The following is a 12,921-nucleotide window of genomic DNA, read 5'->3' as shown; positions in this document are numbered from 1 at the left end:
CTCACCCCAAATCAAACCCCCCTCCCCCCCCCCCCCCCAGTGCCTCTGCTGCCCTCAGCCTTCCTCCTGAGCTGAGCGCACTGCATGGGGATTCCCTTTAGAGTCTGTCACCTACCCACCAACAAGCCAAACACACTGCCCTTCATGGTCTGTGCCTAGCACCCCTCTGGCCACCTCTACCACTGCCAGAACGGGAGGCCGGCACTGAAGTAGGACACTGCTGCTGTGTTGGTTTGGGGAGGAGCGGACCCCAAGCCAGAGGGGCCCCTTCTCCACTGATACCCTGACCTGGGTAGTAAACGGAGGGAGTTGGCCTGGCTGGTGTCCCCTGCTCCTCAGGGCTGGAGGTAGCAGCAACTTCTGTACATGCAGGCCTGTCTGTTGTGCATGTGGCTGGGGATAGATTAGTTCAGCTCAAGGGGGAAGGGCTCTGCCAGAGCTTGGGGGAATTCAGGTCAAATCCTCCTGAGGTGCTTCCTCCGCCTACTCCTGCCTGCTGCTGAGTGATGCCAGGGATCCAGTGCAGGATCTGCTGCTCATGCCTGTGGTGGGGGCATTGGTACGCCTGGTCGGGACATTACCAAAGCACCTTCTATTGCAGCCGTGCTCCAGTTGCTGCCCATAGGGAAGCCCCAGTGCGCTGGCTCCAAGCAGCTTCTTCTGAGCACACCCTTAGCACAAGCAGGCATGGGGAAAGCACTGGCAGCACGCACCGGTGGATATAGCCTGGGTTCTGAGCCCCAGGATGCTTCCCAGCATGAGCCACAAGTTCCCAGTCTGCCAAATGGAGCTGACAGTCCTGAGATCTAGGGGTGGCACAGACAGCTGGCCCCCACTGCAGCTTCCCCCTCCTGACGAAAAGCTTTCCAGCAGGGAAACTCAGGGCCTTTGCTTTACCGTGGGGCTGTCTTTGATCTTGGCTTGCACCTTTGATGTCTCTGTGAGCAGCCAGGGCTTGGAGTGCCTAGATCAATGCCGCACTGTGAATGGCTGAACACACACGCACACAAGCACAGGCCACGTGCACACTCATGGAGCATGCACATATCAGCTGAGCGTACACAAATGCAGGGACAGAAGGTACTTGTCATCCCTGCAGGCACCCAAGGAGCTAGCTGTACAGCCCTGTGCCGTGCCGCACCCTGGCAACGGGAGTCTCTTCAGCCTTTGGAGTAAACATGGTCAAAGCTATGACAACAGGAGCCAGCAGCCCCAGGCTCTGGCCCTTCCTCTCTGCCCTGCTCCTTCCTAGCCACTCTGCTCCCTTGGGCAAACATAAATTAGGCCTGTGTCAACAGGGATTAAGGCAATTTGCACAGGGCTATTTGCCTGGTGAGCCACTTACCACAGCTTGGATGTCCTATTATGTGCCTGGTGGAGCCCAGCTGCTATCAGGCAGGGCCAGAGGGTGGGTATTGCTTCCTCCTGATAAGGGAATGCTGCTAGCAAGGTTGTTGCCAGCTGTTTGTGCCAGGCACAGGTACATGGGTGACATGGAGGGGGCATGGGATGCTGGATGGCCGCTCAGATGCCGTTCACCCTTCTTAGTGCTTTGGAGACTCATGATCTGACTCCAAAAGATGAGGGGCTTCCTCCTTTGTCTCTGACTCAGTGGGAGGTGTGGGTGCCTAGAAAGCAGGATCAAGCCTTCTGTACCTACTTTAGTCTGTTACTTTACAAGCCCCTTGGGGGAGTACATTAGTTGGGAGCTGTGTGCCTGAGGAGAGACTCGGTGTCAGGTTAGAACCCCCCATTACTGGGTTCTCACCAGGTTTAAGCTAACCAAGCTCCAATGCAGCCCCTGACATCAGCTCAGGCATAAAGCAGTGGAGAGAGAAGAGGCCGAGTGTTTGCCAACTGGGCCCCCCAAGGAAGTGGGTCTGGCTGCCTCCCTGAACTGCTGGTCTTTTCCAGCAAGGCAGCTCCACGGTCCTTCCCTGTTATCTCTGTAGCACCGTGCCCATCCAGGGCTTCCTGGAGGATTATGTCTTTGTGATCCAGGCCCTCTTTGACCTGTACGAGGCCTCGCTGAACCCGAGCTGGCTGGAATGGGCCTTGCAGCTCCAGCACAAGCAGGATGAGCTCTTCTGGGACAACAAAGGCTTTGCCTATTTCTCCAGTGAGGCTGGAGACTCCTCACTGCTCCTCCGCTTGAAGGACGGTAAGTGTGCTGCGGAGATGGGCTGGGTTCCCAGGAGCCTTTAATGCAGGCTTTAATGTGATGTCAGGCCCAGCTCTACTAGATATGCACCGATACAACGGTCTGATGTTGGATCAGTACCAATATAAAGAAAATCGGCCCAATGGGGCTGATAATTTGGCTGATAAATGCCCATGCATGCGTGCAGCCGCAGCACAGCACTCAGGCAGCGAGGAGCACAGCTGGCAGCGTGGAGAGCTGCCTCCAGCTGGTAAGTCCATTGTGGTGGAAGGGAAGGGGTGTGGGGGGTGCAGATCAACCCACCCTGCCCTGTGGCAAGGGAGGGGGCAGAGACAGGCGCTGCCAGGGTGGGGCAGGGCACGGGATGGACCCGCGGCTTGTTGGGACGGGGGGTGGCTTCCGCATCTGCAAGCACCCAAGGAAGGCACGAGGAGAGTGTGTGCCCCCCAGGCGGGCTGCAGTGGTGGGCTGGAGCCAGGGTTTCACCGGGCTCTTCTCGCTGGGGACTGGGCTCAGGGCGGGGGCTATATCCACCCCAAATTTTGCTGTAGCTCCCTCCCAGCACCACTGCACACCCGGTGCAGCCCCAGCTCTTCCTGGCTCAACCCCCGCCTCCCCCCATGTGCCAGGAAGAGCCAGGACTTTGCCGGGTGTGCAGCAGCTGTAGGGGGAGCTATGGTGAAAATTGGGGTGGCTGCAGCCCCCTCAGTACCCCTGCCCCAAGCCCAGCCCACAGTGAGAAGAGCCTGGTGGAGCCCCAGCTCCAGGCCGTAGCTGCAGCCTGCCTGCCTTGCCCTGCCCTGTGCAGATCTGGCGACACATCCCCCACCCCATGCCCTCCCAGGGTGCATGCAGCAGGGGGAGCCGTCCCTACCCCCCTCACCCAACGAGCCGTGCCCGACCCTGCCTTGGTTGCCCCTGCCCCTTCCTTCCCCCCACGCCCTTTCCTTCCCCCCTCTTCTTCCATCACAACGAACTTACCAGCTGGATGCAGCTCTTCACGCTGTATCGGAAATCAGATCAGTATCAGCTGGTATGACTCCTTACAAATTGGATATTGGTATTGGCCCCAAAAATCTCTTTTGGTGTCCCCCTAAGCTCTGCTTCTGTGTAGCGCCGATGAGAACCCGAGCCTTGGTTGTCCTGGGTTCAGTTGTTCTGTGCTTTAAGCAAAGATGGGTATGCTGCATTTGCAGCAGTGCCCACCCAGCTGCCCTGGGAGGTGACTGGCCTGACTGACCCAAGGTAGCTGGGATGTGGTATGTACCCCAGTACAACACCTTAGCTGTCATGGTCATCCTCTACCCAGCCTAGAGAGCAAGAGCCACATCTTGAAATGTCAGCCTCAGTCTCCAACATGGCACAATGGGATGCTAACTCAGCAGTTGCTGGGGCAGCCTCATGCCAGTTAGACAGGCCTTGGGGCTGCAATGGTAGTAGTCTCTGGGTGGGTCACAGTATTAGTGGAGCCGGACCTTGGTGTCACACATGGATGACATACTGCTGAGCCCCTGGGTCAGTGCTGCCCCCATGGCACCGGGCAGGATGGCTGATGGGCTGTCGTTTCGCCACAGACCAAGATGGGGCAGAGCCCAACGCCAACTCCGTCGCCGTCACTAACCTGCTCAGGGCAGCCTGTTACTTCGGCCGTGTGGACTGGGTGGAAAAAGCTGGGCAGATCCTGGCAGCCTTTTCAGAGAGGCTGCTGAAGATCCCTGTGGCTCTGCCGGAGATGGCTCGAGCCACTGCAGCCTTTCACCACACCCTGAAACAGGTAGAGCCCAGGCCAGCGTGCTGCATGCGTTTGTGTGGGGGCAGGCATGTGGGCTGCTCTGTGTGTGTTAGCATTGGCACACATATCTGGGAAGGGAGAGGCTGGGGCAGAGCTGGTTCTTAGGAGCTGGTGTAGGGACGGGGTGGGTGATTGTGTGCCTGTCACCATTGTCCTGATCTGGCTTTGGGACCAAATCCAGGTCACAGCAGCTCCAGGTGGGATGGCCCTGCCTCCTGCTTTCCCAGTGGTCTCTCTGGGCCCTGCCATACATTGAAATTAAAGCTGGATAGAAACCAGCGATAAAGTTATTACATGTCTTCAAGCCCTAACTCTGTAGCTGGTTGGCTCTTTTTATAGATGATTTGGCATTTTTATACCGTGATAATTACTTTGCATGTGCGGCTGGACTAAATTTATTGCACAATTCACCAGTCAGTTTTGTAATATATATATATAACGTGGCAGGGACTAAGATGCCACAGCTTTGACCACAGAGCTCTGTCACGATGGGTGGTGACAGCTCAGGATAGAGGGGCTGAGCACTGTCTTGATGTGGACATGGGAGAGGTGCACAGCAGGACCAGAGCAACTGCCCCATCACAGGCTGTTCCAGGGCTTGGCCACACAGTGTGGGCTTGGGAGGACAGAGGACTGCAAAGTGTCCCCAGAGCAAGTCACTGTTAGTACTTTGTGCCTTCCATCCATGCCTTGCAGAGCTCAGCACAGCCAGCCTGCAGCTCCCTGGGGAGGGCCTGTCAGCCCCCTTTGCAGCAGGGGATGCTGAGGCATGGAGCAGTTAGGTCACAACAGATTAGTGAGGGAGGTAGGAATCAAACTTGGCTGTCCTGCTATGCGGGAGCGTACGCCGGGCACAAGATGCATGTGTTCTCTTCCACTTCGCATCATTGAGGAATGTGCCCTTCCTGTCGCCCCAACAGAGAGGGGCATGTGGACATCCCTGTCTCCTGTCTCTAGCCCACCGCTGGCTGGATGAAGTCTGAGGGAAGGGAGAGCCCCTTGTGCACAGAGAGCCCTGAGTCAGCTGCGTGCAGTGTTGAGAGGCAGATTGCCATCCCCGGAGCTTCTCTTCACTCTGCAGTTCCTCATGGCCCCATGAAGGTGTATGCCATGTGGGCATCCTCCCCTCTCTCCAGCCTTATGGCCTGTGCCAGCCTCTGGCTGAGCGGGAGAGGAGGCTGCTTTCCCTGGGGCAGGCTGGCTCTGAACTCCCTCCTGCAGGGCTCTGGCACCATCCTCTGAAACAGCCAGATCTGGCCACAGCCCAGGACAGGAGGTTGGATGGGATGGGTTGTCTGGTTGACTTCTAGTCTGTCTGGCTGTGTCTGTTGGAGATGGCCAGAAATGTGTAATAGTGGCAAAGGTTGCTAATCGACAGCAGACCTCCTCTCTCCTCCTGGGGCAGGGGGTGGAGCTGGGCTCTGATACCCTAGGTTTGCCTCTCTCCACCATGGTCTCTCTCATGCTCCCTGCTCTCTGCCTCTCCAGTTCTCCCCTGACGAGCTGCAGTGCAGACAGGTTAGTCGGGGAGCAGCAAGAAGGCCCTCAGGGCTGCAGAGTGGTGTGTATGGCTCTCTGTGATGATCCAGATGGCCGAGCCAGGTGCTGAACACTGACACACTTGTGTCAGGCTGCAGGCCCGGCTTGCAGGAAGCCCTTCACTGTCAAGCAAGCCACATGCAGGGCTAATGTGCTCCTAAATGCATGTGGGAGGTCACTGGGTGGTGACCCACTCCCCTCCTGTCTACGTCCCCTGTGTCCCTGCTCAGCCTCCTCTGACTGCTTAGATTAACAACCTGGGGCTGCAGATTAACCACAGGTCAGTGAGTGTCCTCCCCTCTGGGAGCAGGCGCAGGAGAAGCCATCGCTTTTCTGATGTGCGTCATCCTGGGTACAGCATGGTACTTCCGAGGCTGACACATGACAGCAGCCCACAGGAGAGGGGAAAAGGGGAAAGAGCTGCTCTCCCAGGAGATGTCAGGCTAGGGCTCTGCCTCCCTCCTGCTCTCTGTTTATATAGATTGCCTGTTCCTGCCTCTCACTCCTCAACCGTGTTGCTGTTGGCTTGGAGAAGCAGAGCCCCCCTCTGTCCTGCAGTTACTGCCGTGCACATGCTTGCTTTGTCTCTGCTGCAGCAGGAATTCAGTCCATCCCCCAGCCTTGGGGGTTGGTCTTGATGCTGGGGGCACTTCTGTGGGTCACAGTGGGGCAGGGACCCTTCTGTGAGGCAGGGACAGGGCTTTGCCTCTGGCCACCAAGCACCTTTCACTATCCTCTGCCCCTGAGGTGCTCACCCTTAATTCAGACAGATGAAGGCTCTTGGAGAAGAGACCCTGCCTTGCCTTGAGCAGGACTAGGCCTGCATCCAGCATGAGGTGTGTCGTCCTGCAGGAGGTGGTGCTCTTCTCTCCGAGAGCAAAGAGGATGTCTGACCTGAAACCCCGGCTCTCCTTTCTGTGCCTAGGAAGGCCCAGTGCGCTCAGTGCGTTAGCCCTTGTCTCCTGGTGAGATTCCAGTTCTGAGTCCTGTTCAGGGATCCACCTCTAGCCCTAAATGTATCCATAGACTGGCCAATGCTGATTGAACAGCTGCTGTGTTTCACCCCAGAGGTGGCTGCATACCCATGGGCGAGTCCCCAGTGGTTTGTGTGGTGGTCCCTGTGCAGCATGTTGCAGTTCTTTGAGTTCATAAATGGGAGTAAATAGGAGCTGGTGGGGTTACACTTTATTTACCCTAGCAGGGGGCTGGCCTAATGTACGTGCAGACACAATTTTTATGTCCCCCTCTGCAACTGGTTCTCTCCGGGCAGGTCGTTATCTGTGGGGACCCAGAAGGAGACGACACTAAAGAGCTGCTGCGCTGCATCCGCTCCATCTTCTCTCCAAACAAGGTAGGGTCAACATGATCCTCCTGCAGACCTTGCTGCCCCCCACCCATGGTGCCCAGAGACATCCCCCCTTACTCCTCGTCTCCCAGCCTTGCCTCACTGTTTGATCCGTCCTGCTTCCCCAGTGCTCCTTCCAGCTGCTGGGCCTCATTCCCCTACTAGTGAGGAGGAGTTGCATAGCCTTCTCCCAGGGTGTCTCCCTGATGCAAAGAAATGGCACAGAGGCTCGTTCTGTCAGCCCATCCCCCAGAACCTAATTGGTGCAGCAGCCACGAGCACAGAGCATGTGTGTTTACCAGGGGCTCCCAGGCTGGGCCTGTTGCTCCCAGCTCCACAGCCTCCAGAGAAATGCTTGTTCCAGGCAGAACGTCCCCGGCCCGGCTGGCGGCACCAAATTGCACATGTATCTAGGTTACCACGATCGACTCGGCTTCTGCCTGGAAATGTAGCATCTTCTTAGCACCCACCCACACATCCTCCAGGCGAGAGCTGCAGCGCTCACCCAGGAGTTTGTATGTTGACTCCTCTTGGTCCCTCTCCAGGGGATAGGAGGAGCCAGGGTCTGATCCAGAGCCTCAGACACCCCCAGCTTTGCTCTAGTGCTCCAGACCCTCCCAGAACCAAGTCCCATGAACCTGCTCACCAGTTCCTAAGTTCTCACAAGCCCAGTGCTGGCCCCATGTTCCCGATGGTGCCTCCCTGCCTCCCAACCCCGTGCCTTCTGTGTTTTGGGGCCTGGAGCAGTCACCTGCCTGCAGCATGGTCCCCTCAGCCAGGAGGGTTTGTTGCTCACAAAGCTGCTTGCTGCAGTCCCTGCAAATGTTAAGCCAATCCCCAGAGCGTGGCTGTTCCTTTCAGTTGGGTGTGATCATGTTGGCAGTCGCTCCTTCGGGGTGGGGGGAAGTGAGAACAGATTTTTCTGTCTCCGTGGCTCCCCTCGCTCTCTGCTCGTCACTCATGATTAGTGCTGTGTCACCCAGCCTGGCCCTGGCTAGGAAGGAGCACTGAGCACCCGCATGGGGAAGGACCCAGGCTGGGGCTGCCATGCTATGGTGGAGGAAGGAGCTGTCATTGTGCTGCGGAAGAGGCAGAAATCCCTGTGAGCAGTGCGACAGCTGGTGCCTGAGATGGCTGTCACATTCAACAGGCAGTGGCCCTGCCCTGCAGATTGACAGTCTGCTGATGTGGGAAAGCATCAGGGCAAAGGAGGCTGGGTGGGAGGTGGGGAGGAGAAAGGGAAGAGTCCCATGGCTGGGAACATCTGGAGCAGACTCATCTCTGACAGCAGCAGAGTCCCTGTGCCAGGATTCACATGCTGCACTACACAGTAGCCTGTGAGCTGCACACCGGGGAGTTAGTGCCACGGAGTCACACGCCCAGCTACACAGTGGGCCATGAGCTGTGCACACCTGCCTGCTAGTGCCAGGGAACAGTGCACACCTGCCTGCTAGTGCCAGGGAATTGTGCAGACCCACCTGCTAATGCCAGGGAGCTTTCAGGGCACTTATGGTCCATTACAAGATGCTCTTTTTCTCCATAAGAGCCTTGGTCTCCTGCAAGCTGGTGAGAGCCCAACTCTTTTTCAGTGAGACCAGCCACTGCCCACGTCCCAACCCTCTGAAAGCAAACAGAGGATCTCCGTGCTTGTGTGGGTTCTGTGCCTGGCAAGGCACTCAGCAGCCCCCTCTCTCTGTGATAGGTTTGATAGTGTCCATCCTTGCCTGTGATCTCCCCCACCTCCCCCCAGCCTTATCCATGTTATTGGCTTTGCTGCCCAGTCACTCTCCCCTGCAACCGATGCGCTGGGTTCTCTCTGTAGCAGTCTGAGCATGGCTTGTGCTCTTTTTGCAGCATATAACAGCCTCTGTCTGTCTGTGCAGTGCTCCCATCCCCCACCCTGTAACCTGGTACTTTCAGAGCCTTGTCTCTAACCTTGGCAGCTCAGATGCCTTCCCAGGGGAAGTTTGCCCTGGATTATGCTCAGGTCTGCAGCAGGGAAGAGGCCTCTGGGGTGGGAGGGGCAAGCAACAGCAAGATGGGTGCTCGTGGGGTCCAGTGCAGCTCAGCAGGACTGTTTGGGGATAGGGCACAGCTCAGCATGGCTGGAGAGTGCTTGGATTTGGTGGCAGGGTGGGCTGCCACCCATGGGGGTGTGGAGGCGACCCAAGCTCCTGCCTTCCTTGGGGCTGCAGCCCCTTTGGACTCAGGAAGAGCAGGTGGCACAGGGAATGGTGATTAAATGAACCTGGCTCTTGGTGCGTCAGATCCTGCTGTCTCTGGTTCAGCTCTGGTACCGTCTCCATGGCACCTTAGCCCTGATGTGGCCTTGCGCTGGTCTCCGTTCCATGTGCAGGGCCCGTTTCTCTTCCAGCTTCATTCCTTGCTCCTTCCCTTTGAATGAAAGCTGGTGACCCAGTTTCAGGAGTGGAACGTACTGCGTTGGCAGCAGGGAACCGAGTCTTCCAGTGCCACTGCTAATAAATGACTCCTTTTCCAGCAGCTGTGGCAGTCTTTGTTCTTTCCCACCTGAGCAGGTCCTGGGAGAGGACGCAGGCGGCAGGCCGACCAGGAGTGCAAGCAAATCAAACAGCATGGAAATTAAATTCCTTTTCACTCTTTAATTCAAATTCTTCCCAAGTGCAACAGGGAGCTTTGGAGGCAGAAAGCCCAACTGCTAAACACATTCACTCCAGTGCTGCAGGTGAGGGAACTGTTGTTGTTCCACCTTGGTTTTGCCTTGCTCAGAGTACTGAGCAGGGAAGAAGAGGGCCAGTTTCACTGGGTGAGTCTCATCCGAGCCTGGAGGGATATGTTGGTGATGGTGGAATACAGAAATGTGAGCTCCTTGGATGCCACCAGAAGAAGCCCTGTTTTGGCCTCCTTGCAAGGAGGATTGTAGGTTGTGATTGTGGTGAGATGGCGATTGTGGAAGGCAATTGCAGCTGTTTTTTTGTTGGAGAAAGGTTGAACGTTCATCCGGTGGTTGTTGGCCAGAACTTTTAATTCAGGTAGAAATGATATGCCATCTCTAGTCATAACACATCAGTCACCAGTGCCACGCTTCTCTCCTTACTGTGGAACGGTAGCATGTCAGACCTGGCCAGTGTCCAACTGGCTACTCATTCATGAGCCTTCACATCTGCTATTTACAGGTTTCCTTGAAGAACGACCTTCGTCCAGCCTTTTCTTGTTGAAATACAGCATTTAAAAAATCCATGTTGGGAACACCCGCTGCACAGTGCCCTGTACAATGGGGTGGGATGCTTCACACCTCCTTGCCATCATGGTGCTTCCTAAACTTACTGGGTTTCATTGCTGTTCCTCATCCCATCCCCTTAGTCTGTGAGCCTAACAAGCCCTCAGTGTCGCAGCCAGCTGCTTTCCTTCTTCAGTGGAATGAAAGCCCATGTGTCACCCTGCGAGTGCCCATGGTGATCGCCAAAGCTGGGTGGGACCAGGCCATTCTGTGTACCAGCTGAGGCCATTCTGGTTGATAGAACTGTCCTAGATGTCCATGAAGGTACTGATCATCCCAGATTTGTTACTGCAAGATCAGGGTCAAGCAATGCATCTGGATCAGCAGTTGCTGGGCTTGATGGCATGGCTGGGGGCTGATTGGAGGCCCAGGGAGAAGGGCTGCTCCTTACCGATCCCGGAAATATGGGTGCTTGTACCAAGCAGGAAAGTCCCCACGAGTGAACATTACTCCTCCAAATGGGGAAGGCTCTCAGTACGGGTGGCCCATCACAGCCTGTCTCCAGCACAGGTCTGTTCCTGAAAACTCTTGGCTCGGTGCTGCAGTTCTGGGCTATCCTTTAGTTGGGTTAGGATACCTGGCAGCAGTATCATTCTCCACCAGTGCAGTTGCTCTCAGTCTTCTCTCCTCTGACAGGGGTGATGCATTCCTAGCCCTGCTCAGAGAATCTGCTCCAGCAGGAGACCTCAATGTCACCCTGCTAATGCTCTGGGAGCCCTGCTTTGGGCAGCTGTCAGGGTGCTCCAGCCTCTATGCAGCTGATACTCCTCCCGCAATCTAGAGGGCTTGCTTGCCAGACTGTTATCGACCGTACATTAACTGTGGTGGTGCACCCAGATCAACCCATCTGTCATAATTGAGGCCGACAAGGAGATGGAGCCCAGGTGGAGCTACTGAGCACAGGCACCACCAGGATTGTCGTGTCAAGGGTTACTTGATGCCATACTCTTTTGTCACATTGCTGCAAAATGGTGTTGAGAGCAGTTGAGCTGTGTGCAGTGATTCCCGACACAGGTGAAGAGAGGCAGCACTTTGCCTGCTGCAGCGGAGATGGTAGGGCCAAGACAGGGAAGTCAAGACCCATAAGGACCCCTGCTCCACATAACTCTTGCTGCTGGTGGGGTCAGCATCACCACCCTACAGACCGGTGTCCTCTAGTCGTCCCCTGAAATGGCTCAGCCTGAGCAGCAGATGTACAAGCTCGCTGCACAGTCCTGCACAACGCCTCTGCTCTGACCTGGAGACACCCACCTCGAAGGATGAGCTGTACCAATCATTCAGTCTCCATGGCCCAAAGGTGCCTGGATTGAGACCGTCAATTTGTTTCCCACAATTTTCACTCATGACCAGTCTGAACTGGATTCACTGGGTGGCTTGACAGTGAAAGGCTCCTGGAGTGGAATGGGTAACTGGAATATGAAGCTGGCCACAAGCTGTCAAGGAAACAGGCTGCAGCCACTAGCGGACTTGGTGTTTGCCTTTGTCCTGTGCAAACACTACCAAGGCACCTCTGCTTTGTATGTGTGTCTGAGGGGTAAAGCAGGGAGAAGTGGGCACTATTCATGTTCCTCCAGGGAGAGAGAGCTCATTTGAGGAAGGATTTGCTGTCTGGCAGAGAGCAGCTTCTCAGCACCCTTATTAGCCAGGTTGCAGTCCCTTGGCCACAGTGGCTACTCTGCTTCTGGCCTGCAAGCTGGTGTGTACAGAGCCAGCATGGGACATCTAGGCTCCTGCAGTGAGCAGGCTGGAGGGCTGGGTACTAAGTTGCAAGGTAGCTTCCTCCAGGCCAGGTCAAGCTCACGAGGACCCGGTGTGACGGGTTGATAGCATGGCTGGCTCTGGTGCCCCCACCCTTCCAGGACTCCCTGACTACACATGGCAGCAATTTTTTCTCTCAAGCCTGGCTAAGATGTGTATTTTTTCCTGATTAGCCTTGTCGCTAGTAATTAATTGGCTGTTTTCTCTTCTCCCTGTTTTGAGAGGTTTCTTCATGTATGAGGGAGGAGGGATGAACTCAAATGCCTTCCAGCTATGCTGCTCAGTGTCGAGAATGGGCGCAGGTGCTATGACCCCCACATGGCATGGTCCCTGCCCAGGAGTCTGATGGCAGCATAAGCCCCATCCGCATCTCCACCACAATTGCACCTCAAAGCCACTCCCGGAAGGAATAAACGGTGGGTCATCGCAGTGTCCTCCTCTCGACCCTCTTGTTTATTGTTTCTATCAATCCCACGAAAAAGCCAGAGGCAGAGCAGCCCCGAGTCCCTCGTACTGGAATGCAGCGGCGGAGCTGGAGAAACGTCAGCGCATCTCCCAACACCTCACCCACCCGCAGCTGGCGGGAAGCTGGGGGCTAGGCCCATCTGCCGGGGCGCAATGAACTGAGTTGTTCCAGTAATTAATCCCTCACAAACATTGCAGCAAAATTCTTTCCGTAATGAGAAGCATCGAGGTCAAGGGAGCCGGCGAATTTACGTCCTGTGCCAGGATCAGGGGAGCCCATGGCAAGGAGTGGCTGCTGATCCATGAAGATGGAAGAGCGGAGTCGTTAGGAGCCTCCATGGATGGTATCCATTTAAACCCTTCACTGGGGGGGTGCTGTGATTGCAAGGGTCTTGGGAACTCAGGCTGATCGGGTTATATGACAGTATTTCAGGCTATGTGCCTGCTAAGGAGGACTATTCAGCAGTTGCTCGGGGATGTAGGGGGTTGGTTAGGAAGGCCAAGGCAGAGATGGAACAGGGGCTGGCTTCCCAGATTAAGGACAACAAGAAGTCCTTTTTTAAATACATAGGGAGTAGAAAGAAGGCCCCAGGAAATGTGGG

The 12,921-nt window shown here is 55.9% G+C and overlaps 1 protein-coding gene across 1 annotated transcript in view; it reads left to right on the top strand.

Moving 5' to 3' along the window:
* SPATA20 (spermatogenesis associated 20) overlaps window positions 1-12,921 on the top strand; it is a 44,621-nt gene that overhangs the window by 15,059 nt on the left and 16,641 nt on the right. Inside the window, exons 13-15 of the mRNA XM_019517552.1 lie at window positions 1,953-2,161; window positions 3,736-3,935; window positions 6,763-6,843. Coding sequence (XP_019373097.1) covers window positions 1,953-2,161; window positions 3,736-3,935; window positions 6,763-6,843 — 490 coding nt within the window. The remainder of the gene's footprint in view (window positions 1-1,952; window positions 2,162-3,735; window positions 3,936-6,762; window positions 6,844-12,921) is intronic.

The sequence above is a fragment of the Gavialis gangeticus genome, unplaced genomic scaffold, assembly GCF_001723915.1.
Source record: "Gavialis gangeticus isolate Ggan-Ray unplaced genomic scaffold, GavGan_comp1, whole genome shotgun sequence".
NCBI lineage: Eukaryota > Metazoa > Chordata > Crocodylia > Gavialidae > Gavialis > Gavialis gangeticus.
Note: the sequence above shows the minus strand (reverse complement) of the source record. Positions and strands in the feature narration are given on the sequence as shown.